This window comes from Manis javanica, chromosome X, assembly GCF_040802235.1.
Source record: "Manis javanica isolate MJ-LG chromosome X, MJ_LKY, whole genome shotgun sequence".
NCBI lineage: Eukaryota > Metazoa > Chordata > Mammalia > Pholidota > Manidae > Manis > Manis javanica.
The window spans coordinates 13,446,268-13,471,872 of record NC_133174.1 but is presented as its reverse complement, the minus strand read 5'-3'; the positions used below and the strand labels follow the sequence as shown (position 1 = coordinate 13,471,872).

The 25,605-nt window shown below is 43.0% G+C and overlaps 1 protein-coding gene across 7 annotated transcripts in view; it reads left to right on the top strand.

Moving 5' to 3' along the window:
• Positions 1-25,605, top strand: part of SH3KBP1 (SH3 domain containing kinase binding protein 1) — a 309,921-nt gene that overhangs the window by 221,177 nt on the left and 63,139 nt on the right. For all 7 annotated transcript variants that reach the window (XM_073227329.1, XM_037020504.2, XM_037020499.2 and 4 more), the window contains one exon: positions 1,129-1,223. In XM_073227329.1, the coding sequence (XP_073083430.1) occupies positions 1,129-1,223 (95 nt within the window). The remainder of the gene's footprint in view (positions 1-1,128; positions 1,224-25,605) is intronic.

The window sequence follows — 25,605 nt, the reverse complement described above, 5'->3', positions numbered from 1 at the left end:
TGTCACTCTTTGATTGATGTGATATTAACCATGATCTTTTAAAAATCCCACATTTCAGTGATAAAAACTGTACTAGGGACAATATAATTGACATCTATATACATAGCTCTGGGTTATAATCTGTCTGCAGGAACTGGCCTAGTCCTGGGGAAAGATCTCAGGCCATTCAAAGCCATTAGGTTTGTTGACTCTGATGCAGGATAACAAGTGCCTTTCCTGACAAATACTCATTTACTTGCATTTTTCTTTTTGCCTTCTGTCCTGAGTGTCAAACCCCAGTTTTCCAAGTCTTAATTTCCCAAATACCTTACAAATGTTTCCACTGTCTTCTAAACCAGTGCCTTTATGTGAACAGAGAAGATTTACTTTCAAAGGCACATAATTCAGGTCATACTTGCCCTGCTGTGGAGTGACCTTAGTGTTACCCTGTGTTTGGCCAGGACTGGTGCATGCCTTTGCTGATGAACAGCCCCATCTTTGAGTAGGCAGGTTCCCACAAAGAGGCCATGGGACATATTTGAACAAGTTCACCCCAACACAGACACGTGTGTGTAAAGAATATTTGGTCAGTATTGGCTTTTGTGGTTGACACGTGTTCACATATAAATACATCTACATCTGTCCCTTAAGATGTACCATAATGGAGTCTTTTTCATTGCTTTGAGTACCATGTTAGCTTTGTGACATATACAAAACGCTGATTCTGATTTAGTGATGGAAGAAGACAGTGAGGGCAAAATTTAGGCTTTTTGCTCTTTGTAGATTATGTCTGCTTATCTGTGCAACCAGTGATATATAAGATAGTGTATAAAATAGATTATATAAAATACACGTATCTATTTTCCTGAGACCAAGGAAACCTTTTTGCTTTTCTGCCTGAGAGAAACCAGTCAATGGCATTTCATGACATCACATGATTTGTGAGGGGAAAGAATGAAGAGAATAAATATGCATGAGCCCCAATGAGCCATCTGAGGTAGTTTTCAGAGGGTGACCCTTTATGCGGTAGTTCTGTCCTTTTGATCAAGTGTGCTTCTGCCTGAAGTTAGTGTGATATAGAACGTCTTCTCCTGAGCCAGCTCATTAGATGAAGCATTTTAAAGCTTGTGTTTTATTTTCTTCTTACAGCCAAGGATTACTGCAAAGTAATATTTCCATATGAGGCGCAAAATGATGATGAATTGACAATCAAAGAAGGAGATATAGTCACTCTCATCAATAAGGTAAACAAAGGTTCCCTCCTGCCTTCTAAACTGTGGACCGACTTGAGGTGTTGACTGGACAGTGCAAGCTTTTGTTTTAGCCTTGAAACACTTTATTTTCATGGTCTTGAACTCCTGAGGTAGAATCTTGCATCTGTCCTCTTGATCAGGCTAAGCCCGATGTAACCCAGTGAATGAATGGACTTGAAAATTAAGTAGGATTCTGTTTTCCTTGGAGCCAGCTGTAGATTCAGTTGGCCCTACAGAAAACGTCTGTCCCAGGGCGGCTAACCTGGAAGGCAAGTGGCTTGGCCAGAGAGCCCGCCCTCTGTAGCCCTGGCTGCAAAGCTCTGTCACGAGGTATCCAAGGAGGGCCTTTAAAAAGGCAGGTCATGCCTCAGATGCACAAGATGCTTAAAGGATGTTTACTGTTTGCGTCAAAGACAGGTAGCGTGCCTGAGAGAATTTTGCCTGTCTTATTTGGCCTAAGAAGGTCAAATGATTCTACTACCATTACAGGCAGAGCCCTGTAAACATGGGAGAGCTATAAAATCTGTGAAGTGATGTAACCTAACAGGGCCTGGAGCATGTACTGCTTATGCTTTCATGCAATGGGACTCACCAAGTAGGTGGATGAAAGGTGTGTTATTAAGGGATTCCTAGAATATATGGCCTTTTCTCTGAGGTACGTACAGGGTTTTTATGATGGTCCAGTATGATGAAAAGCCAAAGTCTAAGATGTGTAAAGTGGTTTTATTCTCGTATCCAGGCGAGTGGTAGGGAACACGCCCTTTCCGTATCACAAGTGTGGCTGGGGGTCTCAAGGCTGCCCGTGCTGGTGAAGGGCTGGAAAGACTTGGCGGGTGGAAGGTGCAGGGCAAAGGGAGAGAGAACAGGGTTAGGATGGGAGATAAAACCTGGGTCCCAATAGCTCTGGCCATCACTGAGAGGGAGGGGACCATGGTGTTGCCCACCCCCCATCCCTTGCCCCCAGGTGTGTCCCTAAAGTGAGGGGTAGGATTTATCTATAATGAATGATAGTTACCTTTATGAAATAGCTGTGGAGGTTATGTGTTTTAAGAGTCTGAGCCAGAGATACCAAGCAATTAATAACCCCAGAGGTTAAGTCGCTCACCAAAGGTCAAATTCATTTAGGGAGAGGGCTGGCCTTTTTACCTGCGTGTCAAAGTGGTGTGCTAGACAGGGCTAAGGGCACTGTTCTGGAATAGCAAACTATGCCTCTCTTTGCTGTTCACCCAAGAACTCACCCATCTTTTTGCCTGTACTTATTGAAATAAGTGTATTGCTTGGCAGGGGTTTCACATGGCAGGAGGAAATCACAGGGGGGAAATCTGCCCTTTTTGTTGCTTCTGCCAAGGAGGCAGAGCGCTTCTTCGCTTGCTGTACTGCCCTAACCCCAGTCCTTAGGGAGCGCCTCCTTTGGGCAGCTGCTTCGGCACAGTGTGAGTCCTAATTTGAATCAGACCCTTAACCAGACACATGGAACAAGGAAGTTGTTAAATGTATGTGAAGCATAATACGAATACTTCGGTAATTAGCACAGACACTTGGTTTTAATACTACAGGGAGAGGGATAGAGTATTTTTGCCCCATGATGACAAAGCAACCAGAGAATTAAATAACTGCTGTTCTCTGCAGTGGAGCCGGCTGCATGGTGTCCCTTTCCTGTTTTTCTTTTTGTTTGGAGGGGGGCAGACTCTTTTTAGTTGAAAACCAGATGTATCAATAATATTTAATACGATTTTGGGAAAAGAAAAAAACCACCAGGGATGGTCTCTTATCTGAATGCATCTTTTCTACCTTAATGTATTATATTCCAGTCTTTGTCATTTCGTTAATATGATGAGAACATACTCATCTTGATTATTTCCTTCCTACCTCCTGGGCTGAGATCCAGTCTGATAAAAAGAATCATATTTTCCTAAAGGGCTTAGTCAGAAAGGGACTCAGTCCTGGGCCATCCACACAGTAGGGAGAAAGAACCAGGCAGATAAAGGAAGGTTGCTTTCAAGAGGGTCCTGAGGATTCCACCTGATTTCCGTAGTTTCAACCTCGTGTTTGGAAACCGTGAAGCAGTTTATAGATATTACTATTACATTTGCAAAATGTGACCTTGCCATCCTTGCTGGACACTTGCTCCCCCTGGCCCTCACCCCTGAGCCCAGCAGTACCAGAACCTAGGGACTCTGTCTTCCTGCGTCCCTGTCACTTCCTGTCCGCAGTAAAACCAGGCCCAGGCTGGAATCTGCCCTTTCCTGGGACCAGTGACCGAGAGCCAGGCCTGCTACTTCCTCCAGCACCTTCCACAGACCTGCTCTGGAGGACAGCCCTGGGGTGGCCACAGGTAGCAGGACACTTCATCCCTCACACCCCGGCCCCTTTTTGTCACCCCACAAGGGCACTGTGCTCATGTAACCCTCTGCTCCAGTGCCAGTGTTTGGTTAATGTGCTTCTCCTTTATTGTAAAATCGGCTAGATTAACCTGGCACTCATTTGCCCGAGTGGTCTGGCCTCAGTCTTGCTTTCTGGCCTTGGTCCATGTCATTGTTCTACACGGACTCCCCGAGGAGGTCCCGTCCTGCTCGTGTGTCCTCCCTAACTTGAGCCAAACCACATCCCTGATGCCCCAGGACACCGTCTGCCTACCCTCTTAGCTGGTTTTTCAATAGCTAATAATACAACCAGTCTGAACTCATGCTGCATCATGTGCTTGGGCCCATTTTGAGCTTATTGCTTAAAAAGTCCCTTGTGTTGTACCATTTTGTTTTTATTATTACTTTATATGGTCTGTGAAATCAGGTCTCTTGATATCCTGTACTTCTGCAGATTTTGACTTTTATTCCCATAAAATATCTGCCAGCCTTGACCGAGCATTCCAGTATGTTGGAAGCAGCATGTTAAAGTGACAAGTGTCACGTAAACTACAGCTCAGAGAAAGCAGGGTTTGATCCCAGCAACACCATTCCTGCTGTGTGTCTTTGGGCATGTCACATAACCCCTCTGAACCTATTTTCTCAGCTATAAAGCTGACCTCACAAGGTTGCTCTGAGGATTTACTAAGTTGCTGGATATAAAGTGCCTCTTGCAGGAAGGGGTCTGCCAGTGGTACCTGTCATCCTAGGAACTGTCACTTCAATTTTGGCTGCTCTTCCTGTGACCTCAGAAATGGGAATGGAAGGGCCCTTGTGACTGGCCCCAGTTTGCCCCAGGGGTGGGAGTACCATGCTGGAAAGCGAGTAACAGTGGTGGAAAATCTACCTAAAGTAATTCAGAATTCACAATGGGTGAGATTTCTGCAAGAATTTGGAGGGAGAATATGCCATAAATATTGTGTCTGCTGAAAGTGGAAAAAATGGAGTCCATATCTGTCAAACCCTGCTGCTGTTATAGAAAATTCGTACATCTTTCTCTGAGTTAAGGGATCGCCCAGAAGTTCACTTGGGTGATTGTCTGCCACTGATGCTGTAAAGTGAATAGCTTCACCATGATTGGCTTAACATGCATTTGGATATGCTTCCTTGTTGTATGTATGAGTCGAGATGAAAGGCTTGCATTGCTGGCCCCTAAACTCGACTGCTTTCTGCCGAGGCTGTCCATTTACCCCCAGTTCCACAGTGTTTTCCTTTTATAGTCGGTTACAGTGGTATCTCATTGTTCTGCTTTTCTGTGCTGTGGCAGAAGTCACACAGTAGGCCACATCCTCATTTCTAGCCCTAGATTATCACTTCACATAGCTTTCTAGGAAATGAGACAGACGCCTTTAGTGGGTGCCTGTCAGCCCTCCACAGTTGCTGAAATGGGCAAATAAGTCCAAACTATTTGTGTGTGTCCCTGGGAACTAAGATGAAATGTGGCAACCTGAAGGGTTTGTTTTTTAGTTTATTTGTAAAGAATTCTTGTGGATTTGGGGACATGTCCGCTTGTACAGAACTCCCTGTGTTTAGCTTTTATTTCCAGTCATTCAAAAATAGCTCTGTCTGTGTTCCTGCTGCCCCTGTGCCTGCCTTCTGAAGGGTACTCCCTCCCTTGCTCTGAGTCCAGCAGTGCGGAGGGACGATGTCCCTGTCCCTGGCCAACAGCCTCCTGGCATCAGAGCGGCAGCCCTTTCCTCCCAGGCCACCTGGGGGTCCCACCAGACCCCCTTGTAAATGAGGATTGAGGATTGTTAGGTGTTTCTTATCAAAAGGCTCCCGAAGTAGTTGTGTCATTTGGTCCTTAATAAAGTACACACATGCCCCTTCTTCCTGGGTATAAGCCTCTCTGACCACATCAAGGTACACGCTAGGAAAGATCGTGTTATTGATGAAGATCGTAGAGCAGTGGAGATGGAGGGAAGGGGAGAGAGACAACATAAGCCAGTGTGGAGGTTCAGGGAAGGAAACCTATAACGATGCCCTGGAGAAGGAAGGAGCCCAGAGGATTAGATAAGGGTGGAAATATCAGGGAACCACCACAAGGAAGCACAAAGTGGGAGTTCCACATTTTCCTAGGGACGTACCAAGCCAGGGACCCCACATCTTTGGAGCTGGACCCGCTGTGGGGATAGAGTTAGGAGCGGACGCTAACCAGCCCAGCCCCCCTCATCTCCACCTCCGTGTTTCCCCACTCCTTCCCAGGCAACGAGTGCACACTTAGCTTCATAATAGCTCCGTTTACCTGTGCCTCCGCGGCTTCCCAGTGCAGGGCCCTTCTGGGCTGCTGGAGTAGGAGCCCAGGCCCCTCACCACCACCCTTCCTTCCTTGTGAGCCTCTCCCAAGCTTATCCTCATGGCAGCCTGTGGGTTAGGTGGGACCTTGGGTGTCCTGTCCAGATGACAGAGGAGAAACTGAGGCCCGAAGCACATGGAAGTGACTTTCCCAAGGGACTCGCAGTAAGTCAGTGGCAGAGCCAGGGCAGAGGCATCTCCTGAGCCTGGACTTGGGGGCTGGACAGGGCGGTACTGTACTGCCATTCCTGTGGGGCTGTCAGATGCCTGTGGTAGGTGGGGCCGGTCACTCCCGGAGGGGGCTCGTCTACTCTTTGAGGGACCTCTTGTTGCTGGGCACATGCCTGTGGGCTTTTCTTTCTAAATGAACAACATCATTATTTATCCAGACAACCATACCACCACAAGTTTACCCCATCTGCTTGTATTTTGGAGTCCATGTTTCTGACCTCTTAGGGTCAGGGGCATCCATGATGTTCTGATTACATTGTCACCTCTGCAGACATGAAGTGATGGTCAGTGCAGAGGAAATGAGGAGCTCGGCTCAGGGCTAAGGTTGGTTCTTTTTTTCCCCAAGTCCTCTTCTCCCGCTCCTTTCTCCTTCTTCCTTACCGTGCCCAGCGTATTTTGCCTTCCTCTTTTTCTGGCCTGGGGGTCACTTAGTTTTCCATTTGCTTATACCGTGAAAAGACAAAAAAGAAAGGTGGGAGTCCTGAGCTCCTTCTTCAGTCATTCCATGATTATATGTTCTTTTGTTTGTGCTAATGTTTATTTTCTCTTCCTGTCTCCCTCTCATAAATTTATTAATTGAAACATTTATTCTCAAGAAAAATGTTTTCAGACTTCCTTGCTTCCCACTCCACAGGAAGTAAGGACATTTCCCCAAAGAGAAGTGACTTTAGGAATCTTGAGAAAGGCTGAGGCTTAGTATAAGAAAGCCGATCTGCTTAACAGATTTCTGCTGGCCTCGACCCCTTCTCTCTGAACTGCTGCAGCTTTTAGCAGAGCTAAAATGCTAAGATTAAATGTGGTTTCGAGGGTGAGGAGTAAATTAGCAGGTGTCACCCTGAAAATGATGACATGCTGACAGACCCATTAGAAGGACATGTTTTATGAGTGAATAAAGAAGTTAAGCATAGGTCCAGGATCATCTGGGTTTACACACATTTGGAAAAATGTTAGTGTTCACCACATGAGTCATTTATGTCATATGATGTATTTCCTGCAGTGTGGCCTGTCTGGTTAGACTGAATGTGTCCTTACTGGAAACGGAAGTCACAGTATATCTCCTCCTGAGAGTGTTAGAAATCTCAGGGACTACAGTTTGCTGCTGTCTTGCCTCCCTCTATAGGTAGCCAGAACACTGGGACAGTCGAGAAGAATCCTGATACCATAAGTGCATTCGATCACAACTTTCCCTTGCAGAGCTTGCTCACCATCAGAAACAGTTTCAAATTCCCTGAGGATGGTAAACCTAGGCCTTGAGATGGGAGAAAATGTCTCTTTAGTTTACTAGTAGACAGAGAAAAGAATGCCATCCCAAAATTTTTCAGATTGCAGATGATCATGATTACAGATTTTTCATAGACAGACGAGTTTGCAGTTCATGCAAATTCCCAGCTTTCTGTGCCTCTACAAATTATATAAAATGGTTGAAAGGGACCTGTGTTTGTTCAGCCTAATTGCCATCTGTCTCCAGACTGCTGTGCTTTAATGGCAGGACATTAGCAATCCCTGCCACACCACCTTGGGATCCTTTTTTCCTGCAACACACAGAAAAATCTGCAGGTGTCTTAAGGAATTAGAGAAAGTTTCTTTCGGCTTTCTATTTACAACCTTTTTATTTGTATTACTCTGAGAGGGCTGCTGTGAGGATTAAAATGAAACGTTAGGGCTGAAAGTGCTTTAGAAATGTAAAAGTTAAGTTATAGGTATTGCTATGATAAGTTATAAGAAGAAGAAAAAACAAGTCCCCAGTCAGTGGGAGTTCTTTTTTGGTATATTGAATTGTCCTGAAATTAAGGTCAGTACTTTCCCTGAAATTCCCTTTATTATTTATTTCTAAACTTTAGTTAGGATGAAAGTCTTTTATTATCATTGTATAGCCCTTGTCTTGTCTAAGTATCTGAAAATTCTTTATATTCACATTTGCATTTTATTAAAATTAATTTTTATGAGATGGAAAGTGGCATGGGATACAATTTTAAGTAATACTTTAAAATTGCATAAATAATACTCTTGGAGAAAAAGTGAGAACAAAACAGATGAAGAGATAAATACAAAGAAAATTCAAAATCACCTGTGACATTGCCACCTTCAGATACTTCTCTTAATATGTGAGCTATATTCTTCCAGACTTTTTATTCACACACAATTACAGTTCAAAATAAAAATAAGATCATATCATATACACTATGGTGTAACCCTCTTTGCCCAAAATATATCATGTCTCTCTTTGGCAGCATGGTTAAATGGTTCTGTAGCATCCTAATGTATGGAGTATCACAGTCCTCTTTTATATTTAGTTTGTTTCCAATTTTTCCCTATTTTAGACCATTTACATGTAGTCATCACCTTGTAAATCCTTGTGAATGTAGTTATTTGTGCCACTTTCTATTACTTCTGTAATCTTGGGCATGTTGTGGATTATCTCTGTGCCTTAGTCTCCACCTCTGTGAAATGGGATGATAATAATACTTACCTCCTGGTATTTTAATGATTAAATGAGTTAAAGTAGGTTAAGCACTTAGAATATCTGGCTCATAGAAGGGCTGTATAAATGCTAGCCATTCTTATTATTTCTTGAAGATAAATTGCTGAATGTAATGCTGCCTCAGTGCCTTTTAAAGGCATTTAAGTGATGTTCTGAAAGATTGTGTTAATTTAGTCTCCCCCCAGGAGTATAGGAGAATATGTTTCCCTATCCCTGTCATCCCTGAATATTCTCATTCTTTCTAATCTCTGCTAATCTGATAGGTGTTTGCATTTTTAAAAATTGTTACTCAAGTTGAAAACTTTGTCATTTTCCAATTGAGTTTTATAAAAATACCATATACTCATGACATTAACCTCTCATCTTTCTCATTACAAATGTTTTTTCTTAGTTTATGACTCATAGTGATATTTAAGAAAAATATCATTAAAAATAAATACCTTTTAGACTTCAATTTCCCTCATTTTACAGTTAACTATATAGTGCAGTAAAATTCATCCTTTTAAGAATAGTTTTACTTAAGACTTTTATATTTCAGTCCTAGTCGGAAAGGGTAGCGGGCTATTAAATGCATTCCTTTTCTGCCTTCCTCGGGCCTTTCAGAGGTTCTATTCAAAGCTCCTGTCCTTACAGAATTTTTTTAAATAGCAGCATTCAGGGAGCCCCTGGGGTTCCACATGGGAGTATTTAAGGATCCTCATATCTTAGACCAGAGCCTGGCAAACTTTTTCTGTAAGGGGCCAGAGAGTAAATATTTCAGGCTTTTGGGGCCATACAGTCTCTTTTGCAACCATGTAAAAGCAGTCTTAGATTTGAATGAATGGGCGTGGCTGAGTTCCAATAAAACATCATTTATGGACACTTAAATTTGACTTTTGAGTAATTCTCCCATTCCTTGAAGTACTATTTTTTTAAAACATTTTAAAGATCATTTAAAAATGAAATAACTATTTTTAGCTTGTGGGTTGTACAGAATATAGATAGCAGGCCAGATTTGGCCCATGGACTGTAGTTTGCAGGCACCTGAAATAAAATGTCTAGAAACAGACCCATAAAAATATAGCCAATTAATCTTGAACCAAGGTACAAAGAAAAATTAAGAGAGAAAGGAAATGTTTTCAAAAACCGGTGTGTTGACGCTATTGTACATCTATAGGCAAAGAACCCTAACTTAAACCTAACCTTATGCAAAAAGTAACTCAAAATGGACCATAGATCTGTATATAAAACATAAAAAAGTTCTTTATGAAAACCTAGGAGAAAATGGTTGTTAGACATGATACCAAAAGCACAATCCATGAAAGAAAATACTGGTAAATTGGACTTCAGCAAAATTAAAAGCTTTCGCTCTCCAAAGATACTGTTAAGGGAATGCTGTTGGTTCATCTGTTTTTCTCACAAGGTCTCTCTGAGCTCTAGTGGTTAGTAAATAATTGCCTGATACATAACTGCGTGACTTTGAAGGACCTTGGTTTTTTTTTTTTTTTTTTGAGAGGGCATCTCTCATATTTATTGATCAAATGGTTGTTAACAACAATAAAATTCAGTATAGGGGGGTCAACGCTCAATGTACAATCATTAATCCATCTCAAGCCTAATTCTCGTCAGTCTCCAATCTTCTGAAGCATAACGAACAAGTTCTTACATGATGAACGAATTCTTACATAGTGAATAAATTCTTACATGGTGAACAGTACAAGGGCAGTCATCACAGAAACTTTCGGTTTTGATCATGCAATATGACCTATAAACAATCAGGTCAAATATGAATATTCGTTTGATTTTTGTACTTGATCTATATGTTGATCCCCCATTTCTCCTACTATTATTATTATTTTTATTTTTAATAAAATGCTGAAGTGGTAGGTAGATGCAAGATAAAGGTAGAAAACATAGTTTAGTGCTGTAAGAAGGCAAATGTAGATGATCAGATGATCAGGTGTGTGCCTATGGACTAAGTATTAATCCAGGCTAGACAAGGGCATCAAGACATCCACGGATGCAGAAGATTTCTCTCAAAGCAGGGGGGGTGAGGTTCTGAGCCTCACCTCTGTTGATCCCCAAATTCTCACCTGATGGCCCCCCTGCGACTGTGCCTGTCTTAGGTTGTTCCTCCCTTGAGGAATCTTACCCGTCTCTGGCTAACCAGTCATCTTCCGGGGCCATACAGGGAAATGTAAAGTTGGTAAGTGAGAGAGAAGCCATATTGTTTGCAAAGGTTAGCTTTTTACTTCTTTGCAGATTTATGCCCTGTGGCTTCTATGCCCAGCACTTGTCTCGAGGTATCTTTACCACCTGGAGGAATTATGATACTCGGTAAATTCGATATGAGGCACGAATTCTATTTAAGGTTTGTAATTAGGAAGGAAGAAGAAAAGCTATAGATGTAGCATACGAAGGAAACTTGGGAGGATTGATTATTTCTTTGACATATCTTCTTGTATAGTACCTTAAGTATGTATAGGTTTTAAACTACTAACTAATTTGCACACATATATTAACATAATAGGAATACAGTGACATAAACAAAGCAAATCTATAATTACCATCCATCTCCAGTGAAGCCAAGAAAACCATTTAGGCACCCTAGGCATTTGTGAAAATTTATCTATGATATGATGGATATTGTCCAACTGTACTTGAACCATCAGACAAATTAAAGCAGCCCATTTCTGGGATCTGTTCACATCCCATATGTTCTTTTAACCATAGATAGTCTATAGTCATGAGATTTTGGAGTGCTACAACTTGCACCCCTCCCAACTCCTGGTTGAGTTCCAACAGTACAGATCCGGTCAAATTCGTTGTCTCACTGTATGCACATGCCAGGCTAGACATCTCCCTCCTCATTCTTATGGCAAGTCCAGGAGATGGTGGGCTGGATGCAGCCACAACCGCAGCATCGTCCGGATCCCTGTGGAGGCTTTTTGATGATCATCCCCCGGCACAAGTCCTCCAGAGAGTGCTGATGCCGGAAGCTCCTCCTCATATCGTATCTTAGTTCATTTTCTGGGTATCCAAGCTAGGCCTTGATCTCCTGCATAGAAACAAACAGACCCTTTGCCCACACTTTGACATGCCCTCTATACCACTGTGCAGAACTCATTGGAGGTCAGCACACAGTAACTGCTTTTTTTTTTTTTTTTTTAAATTAAGAGAAAGGAATATTATCAGAAAAGAGTACCTCCATAGCTGATCATCTGACACCCTTTAAGTGATCAACATTAAGGATATTTAAAGCATGCGTTGATCTTTGATTTACCAATAGTTTTATCCTGTTAAGGAGTAATCCCCCTTTTCCTTCTTTCTTTCTTTCTTTTTTTTTTTTTTTTTTTTTTTAATTTTTAATCTACACTTACATGAAGAATACTATGTTTACTATGCTCTCCCCTATATCAGGTCCCCCCTAACAACCACATTACGGTTACTGTCCATCAGCTTAGCAAAATGTTGTAGAGTCACTGCTTGTCCTCTCTGTGTTGTGCAGCCCACCCTCCCCTTGCTCCCTCCCCCCCATGCATGCTAATCTTAATAACCCCCTTTTTCTCCCCCCCCCTTATCCCTCCCTGCCCACCCATCCTCCCCAGTTCATTTCCCTTTGGTACCTGTTAGTCCATTTTTGGGTTCTGTAATTCCACTGCTGTTTTGTTCCTTCAGTTTTTCCTTTGTTCCTATACTCCTCAGATGAGTGACATCATTTGGTATTTCTCTTTCTCCGCTTGGCTTATTTCACTGAGCATAATACTCTCCAGCTCCATCCATGTTGCTGCAAATGGTTGGATTTTTCCACTTCTTATGGCTGAGTAGTATTCCATTGTGTGTATGTACCACATCTTCTTTATCCAGTCATCTACCGATGGACATTTAGGTTGCTTCCAATTCTTGGCTATTGTAAATAGTGCTGCGATAAACATAGGGGTGCATCTGTCTTTCTCAAACTTGATTGCTGCGTTCTTAGGGTAAATTCCTAGGAGTGGGATTCCTGGGTCAAAAGGTAGGTCTGTTTTGAGCATTTTGATGAACCTCCAAACTGCTTTCCACAATGGTTGAACTAATTTACATTCCCACCAGCAGTGTAGGAGGGTTCCCCTTTCTCCACAGCCTCGCCAACATTTGTTGTTGTTTGTCTTTTGGATGGCAGCTATCCTTACTGGTGTGAGGTGATACCTCATTGTAGTTTTAATTTGCATTTCTCTGATAATTAGCGATGTGGAGCATCTTTTCATGTGTCTCTTGGCCATCTGTATTTCTTTTTTGGAGAACTGTCTGTTCAGTTCCTCTGCCCATTTTTTAATTGGGTTATTTGTTTTTTGTTTGTTGAGGCGTGTGAGCTCTTTATATATTCTGGACGTCAAGCCTTTATCGGATCTGTCATTTTCAAATATATTCTCCCATACTGTAGGGTTCCTTTTTGTTCTATTGATGGTGTCTTTCGCTGTACAGAAGCTTTTCAGCTTAATGTAGTCCCACTTGCTCATTTTTGCTGTTGTTTTCCTTGCCCGGGGAGATATGTTCAAGAAGAGATCACTCATGTTTATGTCTAAGAGGTTTTTGCCTATGTTTTTTTCCAAGAGTTTAATGGTTTCATGCCTTACATTCAGGTCTTTGATCCATTTTGAGTTTACCTTTGTATATGGGGTTAGACAATGGTCCAGTTTCATTCTCCTACATGTAGCTGTCCAGTTTTGCCAGCACCATCTGTTGAAGAGACTGTCATTTTGCCATTGTATGTCCATGGCTCCTTTATCAAATATTAATTGACCATATATGTTTGGGTTAATTTCTGGGGTCTCTAATCTGTTCCACTGGTCTGTGGCTCTGTTCTTGTGCCAGTGCCAAATTGTCTTGATTACTATGGCTTTGTAGTAGAGCTTGAAGTTGGGGAGTGAGATCCCCCCTACTTTATTCTTCTTTTTCAGGATTGCTTTGGCTATTCGGGGTCTTTGGTGTTTCCATATGAATTTTTGAATTATTTGTTCCAATTCATTGAAGAATGTTGCTGGTAATTTGAGAGGGATTGCATCAAATCTGTATATTGCTTTGGGCAGGATGGCCATTTTGACGATATTAATTCTTCCTAGCCATGAGCATGGGATGAGTTTCCATTTATTAGTGTCCCCTTTAATTTCTCTTAAGAGTGACTTGTAGTTTTCAGAGTATAAGTCTTTCACTTCCTTGGTTAGGTTTATTCCTAGGTATTTTATTCTTTTTGATGCAATGGTGAATGGAATTGTTTTCCTGATTTCTCTTTCTATTGATTCGTTGTTAGTGTATAGGAAAGCTACAGATTTCTGTGTGTTGATTTTGTATCCTGCAACTTTGCTGTATTCCGATATCAGTTCTAGTAGTTTTGGAGTGGAGTCTTTAGGGTTTTTTATGTACAGTATCATATCATCTGCAAATAGTGACAGTTTAACTTCTTCTTTACCAATCTGGATTCCTTGTATTTCTTTGTTTTGTCTGATTGCCGTGGCTAGGACCTCCAGTACTATGTTAAATAACAGTGGGGAGAGTGGGCATCCCTGTCTGGTTCCCGATCTCAGTGGAAATGCTTTCAGCTTCTCGCTGTTCAGTATAATGCTGGCTGTGGGTTTATCATATATGGCCTTTATTATGTTGAAGTACTTGCCCTCTATTCCCATTTTGCTGAGAGTTTTTATCATGAATGGATGTTGAATTTTGTCAAATGCTTTTTCAGCATCTATGGAGATGATCATGTGGTTTTTGTCTTTCTTTTTGTTGATGTGGTGGATGATGTTGATGGATTTTCGAATGTTGTACCATCCTTGCATCCCTGGGATGAACCCCACTTGGTCATGGTGTATGATCCTTTTGATATACTGTTGAATTCTGTTTGCTAATATTTTATTGAGTATTTTTGCATCTACATTCATCAGGGATATTGGTCTGTAATTTTCTTTTTTGGTGGGGTCTTTTCCTGGTTTTGGTATTAGGGTGATGTTGGCTTCATAGAATGAGTTTGGGAGTATTCCCTCTTCTTCTATTTTGTGGAACACTTTAAGGAGAATGGGTATTATGTCTTCTCTGTATGTCTGATAAAATTCCGAGGTAAATCCGTCCGGCCCCGGGGTTTTGTTCTTGGGTAGTTTTTTGATTACTGTTTCAATTTCTTTGCTCGTAATTGGTTTGTTTAACTTTTGTGTTTCTTCCTTGGTCAGTCTTGGGAGGTTGTATTTTTCTAGGAAGTTGTCCATTTCTTCTAGGTTTTCCAGCTTGTTGGCATATAGGTTTTCATAGTAGTCTTTAATAATTCTTTGTATTTCTGTGGAGTCTGTCGTGATTTTTCCATTCTCATTTCTGATTATGTTGATTTGTGTTGACTCTCTTTTTCTCTTAATAAGTTGGGCTAGAGGCTTATCTATTTTGTTTATTTTCTCAAAGAACCAGCTCTTGGTTTCGTTGATTTTTGCTATTGTTTTATTCTTCTCAATTTTGTTTATTTCTTCTCTGATCTTTATTATGTCCCTCCTTCTGCTGACTTTAGGCCTCATTTGTTCTTCTTTTTCCAGTTTTAATAATTGTGATGTTAGACTATTCATTTGGGATTGTTCTTCCTTCTTCAAGTGTGCCTGGATTGCTATATACTTTCCTCTTAAGACTGCTTTCGCTGCATCCCACAGAAGTTGGGGCTTAGTGTTGTTGTTGTCATTTGTTTCTATATATTCCTTGATCTCTATTTTGATTTGTTCATTGATCCATTGATTATTTAGTAGCATGTTGCTAAGCCTCCATGTGTTTGTGAGCCTTTTTGTTTTCTTTGTAGAATTTATTTCTACTTTCATACCTTTGTGGTCTGAAAAATTGGTTGGTAGAATTTCAATATTGTGGAATTTACTGAGGCTCTTTTTGTGAGCTAGTATGTGGTCTATTCTGGAGAATGTTCCATGTGCACTTGAGAAGAATGTATATCCTGTTGCTTTTGGATGTAGAGTTCTATAGATGTCTATTAGGTCCATCTGTTCTAGTGTGTTGTTCAGTGCCTGTGTGTCTTTACTTATTTTCTGCCCGGTGGATCTATCCTTTGGGGTGAGTGGTGTGTTGAAGTCTCCTACAATGAATGCATTGCAGTCTATTTCCCTCTTTAGTTCTGTTAGTATTTGCTTCACATATGCTGGTGCTCCTGTATTGGGTGCATATATATTTAGAATGGTTATATCCTCTTGTTGGACTGAGCCCTTTTTCATTATGTAGTGGCCTTCTTTATCTCTTGTTACTTTCTTTGTTTTGAAGTCTATTTTGTCTGATATTAGTACTGCAACCCCTGCTTTCTTCTCACTGTTGTTTGCCTGAAATATGTTTTTCCATCCCTTGACTTTTAGTCTATGCTTATCTTTGGGTTTAAGGTGAGTTTCTTGTAAGCAGCATATAGATGGGTCTTGCTTTTTTATCCATTCTATTACTCTATGTCTTTTGATTGGTGCATTAAGTCCATTTACATTTAGGGTGACTATTGAAAGATATGTACTTATTGCCATTGCAGGCTTTAGATTCGTGGTTACCAAAGGTTCAAGGTTAGCTTCTTTAGTATCTTACTGCCTAACTTAGCTCGCTTATTGAGCTGTTATATACACTGTCTGGAGATTCTTTTCTTCTCTCCCTTCTTATTCCTCCTCCTCCATTCTTCATATGTTGTGTGTTTTGTTCTGTGCTCTTTTTAGGGGTGCTCCCATCTAGAGCAGTCCCTGTAGGATGCCCTGTAGAGGTGGTTTGTGGGAAGCAAATTCCCTCAGCTTTTGCTTGTCTGGGAATTGTTTGATCCCACCATCATATTTAAATGATAGTCGTGCTGGATACAGTATCCTTGGTTCAAGGCCCTTCTGTTTCATTGCATTAAGTATATCATGCCATTCTCTTCTGGCCTGTAGGGTTTCTGTTGAGAAGTCTGATGTTAGCCTGATTGGTTTTCCTTTATAGGTGACCTTTTTCTCTCTAGCTGCCTTTAAAACTCTTTCCTTGTCCTTGATCCTTGCCATTTTAATTATTATGTGTCTTGGTGTTGTCCTCCTTGGATCCTTTCTGTTGGGGGTTCTGTATAATTCCATGGTCTGTTCGATTATTTCCTCCCCCAGTTTGGGGAAGTTTTCAGCAATTATTTCTTCAAAGACACTTTCTATCCCTTTTCCTCTTTCTTCCTCTTCTGGTATCCCTATAATACGAATGTTTTTCCTTTTGTATTGGTCACATATTTCTCTTAGTGTTGTTTCATTCCTGGAGATCCTTTTATCTCTCTCTATGTCAGCTTCTATACGTTCCTGTTCTCTGGCTTCTATTCCTTCAATGGCCTCTTGCATCTTATCCATTCTGCTTATAAATCCTTCCAGGGATTGTTTCACTTCTGTGATCTCTTTCCTGACATCTGTGATCTCCTTCCGGACTTCATCCCACTGCTCTTGCATTTTTCTCTGCATCTCATCCCACTGCTCTTGCATTTTTCTCTGCATCTCATCCCATTGCTCTTGCATTTTTTTCTGCATCTCTGTCAGCATGTTCATGATTTTTATTTTGAATTCTTTTTCAGGAGGACTAGTTAGGTCTGTCTCCTTCTCAGGTGTTGTCTCTGTGATCTTTGTCTGCCTGTAGTTTTGCCTTTTCATGGTGATAGAGATAGTTTGCAGAGCTGGTACAAGTGACCGCTGGAAGAGCTTCCCTTCTTGTTGGTTTGTAGCCTTTTCCTGGGAGAATAGCGACCTCTAGTTGCTTGTGCTGGGCAGCTGTGCGCAGACAGGGCTTCTGCTTCCTGCCCAGTTGCTTTGGGGTTTATCTCCGCTGTTGCTGTGGGCTTGGCCTGGCTGGGGCTGTTCCTCCAAAATGGTGGAGCCCCGTTGGAGGGGGAGCGGCCAGGAGGCTATTTTTCTCCGTAAGGGGCCTCTGTGCTCCCTGCTGCCCAGGGGGTTAGAGTGCCCAGAGATCCCCAGATTCCCTGCCTCTGGTCTAAGTGACCTGTCCTGCCCCTTTAAGACTTCCAAAAAGCACTCTCCAAACCAAAACAACAACAGCAACAATGAGAGAGGGAACAGAAAGAATGGAAAAAAAAAAAAAGGAAAAAACAAGCGATTTTTTTTTTTTTGTCCTCAGGTGCCGGTCCCAGGCACCCGCTCACTGGTACTGCTGCCCTGTCTCCCTAGCACCAGGGTCCCTGTCCTTTCAAGGCTTCCAAAAAGCACCCACCCACCGGTCCCGCAGGGAAGGAACGCTCGATATTCTTTGTCCTCAGGCACTGGTCCCAGGCACCCGCTCACCAGTCCCGCCGCCCTGCCTCCCTAGCACCGGGGTCCCTGTCCCTTCAAGGCTTCCAAAAAGCACTCGCCAAAAAGAGAGAAAAAAAGGGGAAAAACGCGTGATTTCTTCCGTCCTCAGGTGCCGGTCTCAGGCACCCACCCACCGGTCCCACAGGGAAAAACGCGGGATATTCTTTGTCCTCAGGTGCCGGTCCCAGGCACCCACTCACCAGTCCCGCCGCCCTGCCTCCCTAGCACCGGGGTCCCTGTCCCTTTTAGGCTTCCAAAAAGCACTCGCAGAAAAGAGAAAAAAAAGGGGAAAAACGCGCGATTTCCTCTGTCCTCAAGTGCCGGTCTCAGGCACCCGCCCACCGGTCCCGCAGGGAAAAACGTGGGATATTCTTTGTCCTCAGGCGCCGGTCCCAGGCACCCGCTCACCAGTCCCGCCACCCTGCCTCCCTAGCACTGGGGTCCCCGTCCCTTCAAGGCTTCCAAAAAGCGCTCGCCAAAAAGAGAAAAAAAAAAAAAAAAAGGGGGAAAACGCGCGACCTCCTCCGTCCTCAGGCACCCGTCTCAGGCACCTGTCCGCTGGTCCCGCAGGGAGAAACGCGGGGTGTTCTTTGTCCTCCAGCGCCGTTCCCAGGCACCTGCTCACCGGTCCCGCCACCCTACCTCCCCAGCAACGGGGGCCCGTCCCTCTAAGGCTTCCAAAAAGCGCTCGCCAAAAAAAAAAAAAAAAAAAAAAAAAACCGCTCCGGTTTCTCTCCACCCGCCGGGAGCCGGGGGGAGGGGCGCTCGGGTCCCACCGTGCCGGGGTTTGTATCTTACCCCCTTCGCAAGGCGCTGGTTCCTTGCAGGTGTGGATGTGGTCTGGATGTTGTCCTGCGTCCTGTGGTCTCTATTTTAGGAAGATTTTTCTTTGTTATATTTTCATAGCTCTATGTGTTTTTGGGAGGAGATTTCCACTGCTCTACTCACACCGCCATCCTGGCTCCAGGACCTTGGTTTTATTCGGAGTCTTCCTGGGGTATCTTTTGTAATACAGGACCGTGGATCCCCCATACCAGAGCCCCCCCACTGCTGTGCCCCTTCTCCCCCAAGGTGGCAGACAAATGCAGTCACACTCCACCCCTCAGGCCTGGACTCAGCTGAGCAGCTGGAGGGCCTGGATTTGACCTGGGAATTGTATTTTTTTACTCACTTCACAGGCATAGAAGCTAAATTTGCTGAGCAGAGAAAGACACCAAACTTTAATGCCAAGAAATAAGTTTTCCTGACAGAAAAACTTGCATGTAGATTTTTCTGGTGAAAACTGGAGATAGAAGGTAGGAATTTGGGAATTTATCAATAGCCACTGCAGCTGGCTTGCCTGGTTTTGACCTTCATAATGGTCATGGCTCTGCTCTTCACCCCTTACTCCTTCCAAGTGCCTGTGTGTGAAATGAAGATACTCCCCCACTCTCACCCTTCACACACAGCCTTCTTTGTATCTCTTAGCAGTGGTACAGGAGATGAGAAACTCTTAAAACCTAATGAAAGATATTTTACAAATGCCAGTGTCTGTCAATGAAGCAAAACGATGTTTTTTCATACCTACCATCCTTTTAGTTGAAGAAAAGCATGTGTTTGGATGCAGAATCAATACAGTCTGTAAACATAAATGAAAATAAAAACTCAGCTGTAGGATGCACAGGCTTGAGAGGTAAACTGCCCTCAGCCATGTGCTTTGGGTGGGCCAAAGGTGCCATAGAAACAGCTTTCAAAATTTATCATTAAATGGTCATCTCAGTGTCAAATGACCTGACAACTAGAAAATGGGAAGTTTCTATCAAAACATGTTGTTATGTAACTTTGCAATACTTGATTATGTTTAAATGGACAAAAAAAAGTAAAAGCGCTACCTTAATGACTTGCATTTTGTATCTGACTTGTTCACATGCTCTCATATGCTAATGTCTCTTGTCATGCTTAAAGCCAGATTACAAGTGCACAGGAAAGGCCCTTTCTGCAAGCATCTCCTTTTCACATGACTACTGATTCTTGAAGTAGATTTATTGGGGTAGAAAGTCTTTCATTCTGCTATTAGAAAGAAGGCTGAAAGCATAAACATTTCCTGAGACGGAAGATTATATAAGCTGCAAATGAAATGATGGACTCAGGAAGCAATTCTTGTATGTTTGTTGCGTACAAACTGTAAGGCCCAGTCCCACAAGTCCAGGAGATGCCTGATGAGAATGGTGACCCTGAGGTACGTCAGTATGACATTTATCTGTTGGGGGCTGTTCTCTGAAGAGGCTCCAGATCGAAGCATCTTTTGCTGAGAGGGAAATAGGCTGTGAGCACTGAGGCCTCTGGGGCTTCTGCTCAGGGGTTGTCTCCTATTATAAAATCCCCTTGGGCCTTCCTGCCTGCTGCCTGCCTCTCATAACGCCTGTGGAGATTCTGTTCTCCTTCTGGGGATTGAGATTTGGTGTCACCTTTTTTCCTCATCCTTGGTTAGTGGCATCTGGACTCCAAGGTTACTTCTGAAGTGTTTCCTAACCCATGTACTATGAGTGGGTCATAGGAGTGTAAGGTAATGATCCCCTCAGCTCTCCAGGACATTTGGGAAGGGCCTTAGGTGGTCGGAACCCCCACTCTGGGTTGATGGCCTCCAGCGGTATGTCATCAAAATATTATTGTTTGATATGTGTGCCGTTATCTGAAAAAGATTGGGTGGCACTAACTTACTGCTTGTATTTAATTTTTCCTTATAAAGATGTTTAACACTGACTACTTTTCCTTAGGGAATACTCCACCTTCTTTAGGAAGAATATATATGACGAGTAAAGGAAACTTCAGGCTAATTAAAAACCCTTATATGTATCTTCTTTTCAGAAATTCTTTCTCTAGGACTTTTGGGAATTAGACCTTGAAACAGCTCACACTTTTAAAGATAGAGCTTAAAGGTCTATTATATTTTGAATAAAATAAATTCACTCTAACTAAAGAAACAATCTTTGTAAGTGAGAATATAACTTCTGGTTGTGGCTATGATGGAATAAAGGGTATTAGACTTACCCTCCTGCCACAGACAACTTTAAAATTGGACAAAATACATGAATCAGCTGTTTTTAGGCATTGGACAATACATAGCACAGGGATGTGAGCCTTGGGAGAAGGGAAGCATAAAGTGAGTCCCACATCAATGCTGCCTTTTGCCTACGGGTACTTTCTAAATTGAAGCACAGGACAGTGGAGTCCAAACAGAGCTGAAGACTCACTGGGTAGAGGAAGCAGAGATTGTAATTCAGGGCTGCTGAGGTGGCTGGAATTTTCAGGGCAGAGAATTTAGAGGAGCAAGCTGTCTAAAGAAAGAGCTCCAGAAGTCTGCATATGGGGGTCTCTTGAGTCTTTGTCCAGATACTAAGCTTGTACACCAATAGGGCAAGATTCCACTAGGCCTGGCAGAAAATAAGTACAGGGGATGGATGGGCTTCCAGCTGAGTGGATATCCCAGAGGTCCAGTGTTGGGAGATGGGGTTCTGGCCAAGCAGAGTTGAAAAACTTTGCTGACCACACCTGGCATCCAATTGAGAACCTAGAAAAGGCAGCATTATGAATTGCACTACCTGAGACTTATCAACAAAGCCTAAAACCAAGCCTTGGCAGGTCAAACTCATCTGTTACCCATCATAACAAAGCTCAACACTCTTGCAGGGAAGACAACAAAATCCAGTCTCAACAACGTACCATGGCACAGTTGTTGAGAACATACAAGTACAAATTACTCTATGTATGAGGCAAGAAAATGCCAGCTCATAAAAGTCATGGAGGCATTTCTGAATACAGTTTTCAGGGATCCATACATACTTCATTTAATATTGGCATGACCAAAAGGAAGCTTGGTTACTACTTTCTGTGTGTTATTCATCCAGTTTTTTGTTACCAGCTATACAGTATATAAGATGAAAAAAATCAGTAGTTAGTATAGCAAAGCCTGTACATTATTGCCCAATAAAAGGTCAGGATTTTTTACAAGTAGATGAGCTCTTCGACAACATGACTTCCCAGTATCACAGAACAGTGAATGACTGCCTAAGCCCCAACAATCCCAGGATGCTGGCATTTGGAATGTGACATTTTCTTGAGTGGGCTTGTCCCTGAGACTGTCTCCTTGGCTTCCCTCATTAACCACGGTCTGTCAGGCATTTTTTCTGACACTGAGATAGACTGTGGTACTTTTTCTTTCCCTGTTACCTCATAAACCGTGATGTTGATGAGCCTGCTTTAGTAACTGACTTATGGGGATGTTGGAAATTCTAAGCAGAAATCCCAGCCATGCAGAGTAATTGCATCTCCTGAGGAGGTGTTAACAAACAGAGGCAGAGCAGAGCAGTCCTGGGCTCTAGCTTCTATGGCACTTTCTCTCAACAGCCCCCCTGAAGCTCCATGCGGAAGGTGTTCATTAGTAAATACCAAACAGCATTTTCCTTACTGCTGGTGGGAAGTTGAGGCTATGAGACCCTCCTCCCCCCAACAGGATCATGTACTCACTTTCTCCTTGACTGATATTTCAGTCATCAGAGAAGGTCATGAAAAACAGCTACACTGGATGACTTCTTGGAAGCTGGTACTAGGGAATGTGGGAACAAGCAGTGTGTGTTTCTTTTTTGTTTGGACCAGCTGGTGAACCCATTTCGTCTCTTCATTTTTCAGTTTGATGTGTCCATGTTTAAGCTCTACATTCCTGTCAGTACCCAAATAGGGAACTTAGAATGTCTGAGAAAATGTGGCCTACCCTTTGGAGGTTCTTTTTAAATTGTCGCCACAATTACAAACAAATAATCAATTGAGTACTGACCAAAAGGTAAGCCTGATTGTGTTATAGATGAAGCTTTCTTGTGTAGCTAATCTATACCTGCCTCATCCTTGTTCAACTTGACCTCATTTCTGATGTTTAAAAATTGGGAGAACTAGACTAATAGTCTGGGAGAAGACTGGGCCATCCATCAACTCATCTGTTCAGCCAGCATTTCTTCAGAATCAATATGTGCCGGGCACAATGTTAGGTATTTGATGGATTAAAAAGTGTAAAGATAAGATCCCTTGTTTTCAAGGAGCTTACCATTTGTGAGAACCTAGCTCCTCAAAGTGTGGTCCATGGATCAGCAGCATAAGCCCCTGTGAACCTGTTAGAAATGCAGAATCTCAGACCTGCCCCAGGCCTTTTGAGTCTGAATCGGCACTTTCACAAGATTCCTGAGGGGATAGTACGCACATTAAAGCCGGAGAAACACTGGTCAAAATCACTGATATTTAACCTGCACATTTGGCAGGTCCTTTAAAAACCACTGATTTCCGGTCTCACTCCCCAGAAATTGAGATTTAATGGTGGTGGGCACTGGAGATTTAAAAAATTCCCCAGGTGATTCTGAAGTGCAGCCGGCTTTAAGACACACTGGTCTAATATGTTGCTTTGTATTCTTGACAAAATAGAATCCAAGATGAGGCCGTGGCCCATTCTTTCAACCAGTATGCAAGCCAGGTGGCAAGTTTGTCTTTCTAAAGATGTGAAGTGCCTAGAGTAGAGGCAGACATCCCAGAGCTCTCTGGGACTCCCGGCTGGCGGGTTGTGTGTCAGGGGTGGCTCTCAGCTGGTCCCTGGCACGAATAGTTGGGTGAAGTGCTTCAGCCATGTTCCAGGGCTCTGGTGGCAGGGCTGAGCAGACTGAGGCCTGCCATTGAGGTTTGGGAAAGGCCTCCTGCCTCAGACACACCCTGAGGCCTTGGCATCCCCCTCCTGGGCCCTCCTGCAAGGGTGTAAGCTTTGAGGAGCAAGGTTCTCGCAAATGGTAAGCTCCTTGAAAACAAGGGATCTTATCTTTATACTTTCTATCCACGAAATACCTAGCACAGTGCCTGGCACATACTGAGTCTGAAGAAATGCTGGCTGAACAGATGAACTGATGGATGACCCAATCCTCTCACAGACCATTCCTCTACTTCTCTCAATTTTCGAACATCAGAAATGAGGTCAAGTTGAACAGGGAAGAGCTTTCCCAGCACATTATCTTTCAACTTCTCTGGGCCCAGTCCATAGAATCCCATAATAACGATAACAACCACCAGAAGTTGTGTGGCTCTTTACACCTCACAAACATTTTCCTGTGTATCAAAAAACTGAACCCCAGAGCTTTTATCACTGGGGGACCATTTAAGTTTCTGGGGGCCCACAGTTGCTCTCTCCCTCCTCTCTGAGTAATTTCAGGTAACCGGAGATAGTGCAGAACAGAGAGGTGGAAGTACTGCACACCTGGGCTCTGTTCATTCATTCTTTAACAGGAAAAACGTCACTCTCATTTTATAAGAAAAAATACCATATTTTACTGTACTATCTGGTTGATGATGAGGCACGAGAAACCATTTTGGCCATTTTGAGGGCTTGATCATAGAAGAGCAAACATTCTGCATCAAAAATAGAATTCTTTCCATACTCTTAACTCCTGATAAGGGTCCAGGTCTTCTTTCCTCTGCATTCATCCCAGAGAGCTTATGCTAATCATCCTTATTCTGGAAAGTTCCATCTACCTGTTGGTCTTTTACTCTTTCCCACTGCAAACTCCCACCTGCCTCAGAGGCCATCCCCTCACCTGCCTACACTGCCCTTTCCTCATCCTTATTGGAATTTCAAACTCTGCTAGGGTGAGCATCATCTTGGGTACACCTGTGGTCCTGGTATGATTATTAATAGTGTCCCAGATTTGGAAATAAATTATATGGTCACACTAATATCTTCCAATATGTTGGGCACACTGCCTCTCACCGTGGTCTACTACTGCTTCACTGTCCAGCCTTCACCCATCTCCTGCCATCCACCTTGGGGACATCCACTCTACCCTGATGTAATTCTGGTTTCAGCTCAAAGACCACCTGCCCTTCCATTCTGCCCCTGTCACTCATGGGTGCCATCTTGCCTCACACCTCACATCACTGCTCAGTAGACACTGGCTGGAGCCTCCTGGGAACCAAACACTGCCTTCACTGTAAGTGCCAATTCTTGAATATTCTTTTCCGTGACCCCAGATTTCCACTCTTCCTCTTCCCTTCCTTCACCTTTGGTGATCCTGCCCTTGATGTCTGTCATTGCCTTGGTTCTTGACCTTGTTCTCTCCTTCCAGGCTGCCCAGTTGCTCTTGGTTCCACTTGTTTTTAAGTCCAACCTAGTGCTCCTGCCACCCTTTCTGTGCTCTGTGGATTCACTGTCTGCCTCTCCCACCAGGCTCCGAGCTTGGTTGCCCCATGCAGACATGATTTTCTTTTCCCCCCTGAATTCTTCTTCCATCCTGTATGGTCTTGGTCCTCAGCAAATAAATTGAATTCACTGCTCTTTTATATTTCTGAAAGCACAGCCCTGATACGAATAATTCTCTTTCCATCTCTGCCATCAAAAGCCTAGTTCTTTTGTCTGGTTTGTCGAGGACGTATTTTCACTTCTCATTTTGCTGTCAGAATTGTTCCTGTTCCCCTTAAATTAGCTTCTATTGCTAGGGGAAAAAAATGCTTCAGATCTCTGTTAAGTCTCCATTCCTCTCCAGGCATCTGGACCCTGTGGCTCTTTGAACTGTAGCAGGCTCCCCTTTTCCCTTTTCTTAGTGTTCTCAGTCACACTGGCAATATTCTTTTCTAATGCCCTTATCTGTGAGCCTTATATTTGTCCTTACATAAATCAAAACAGTTAGATT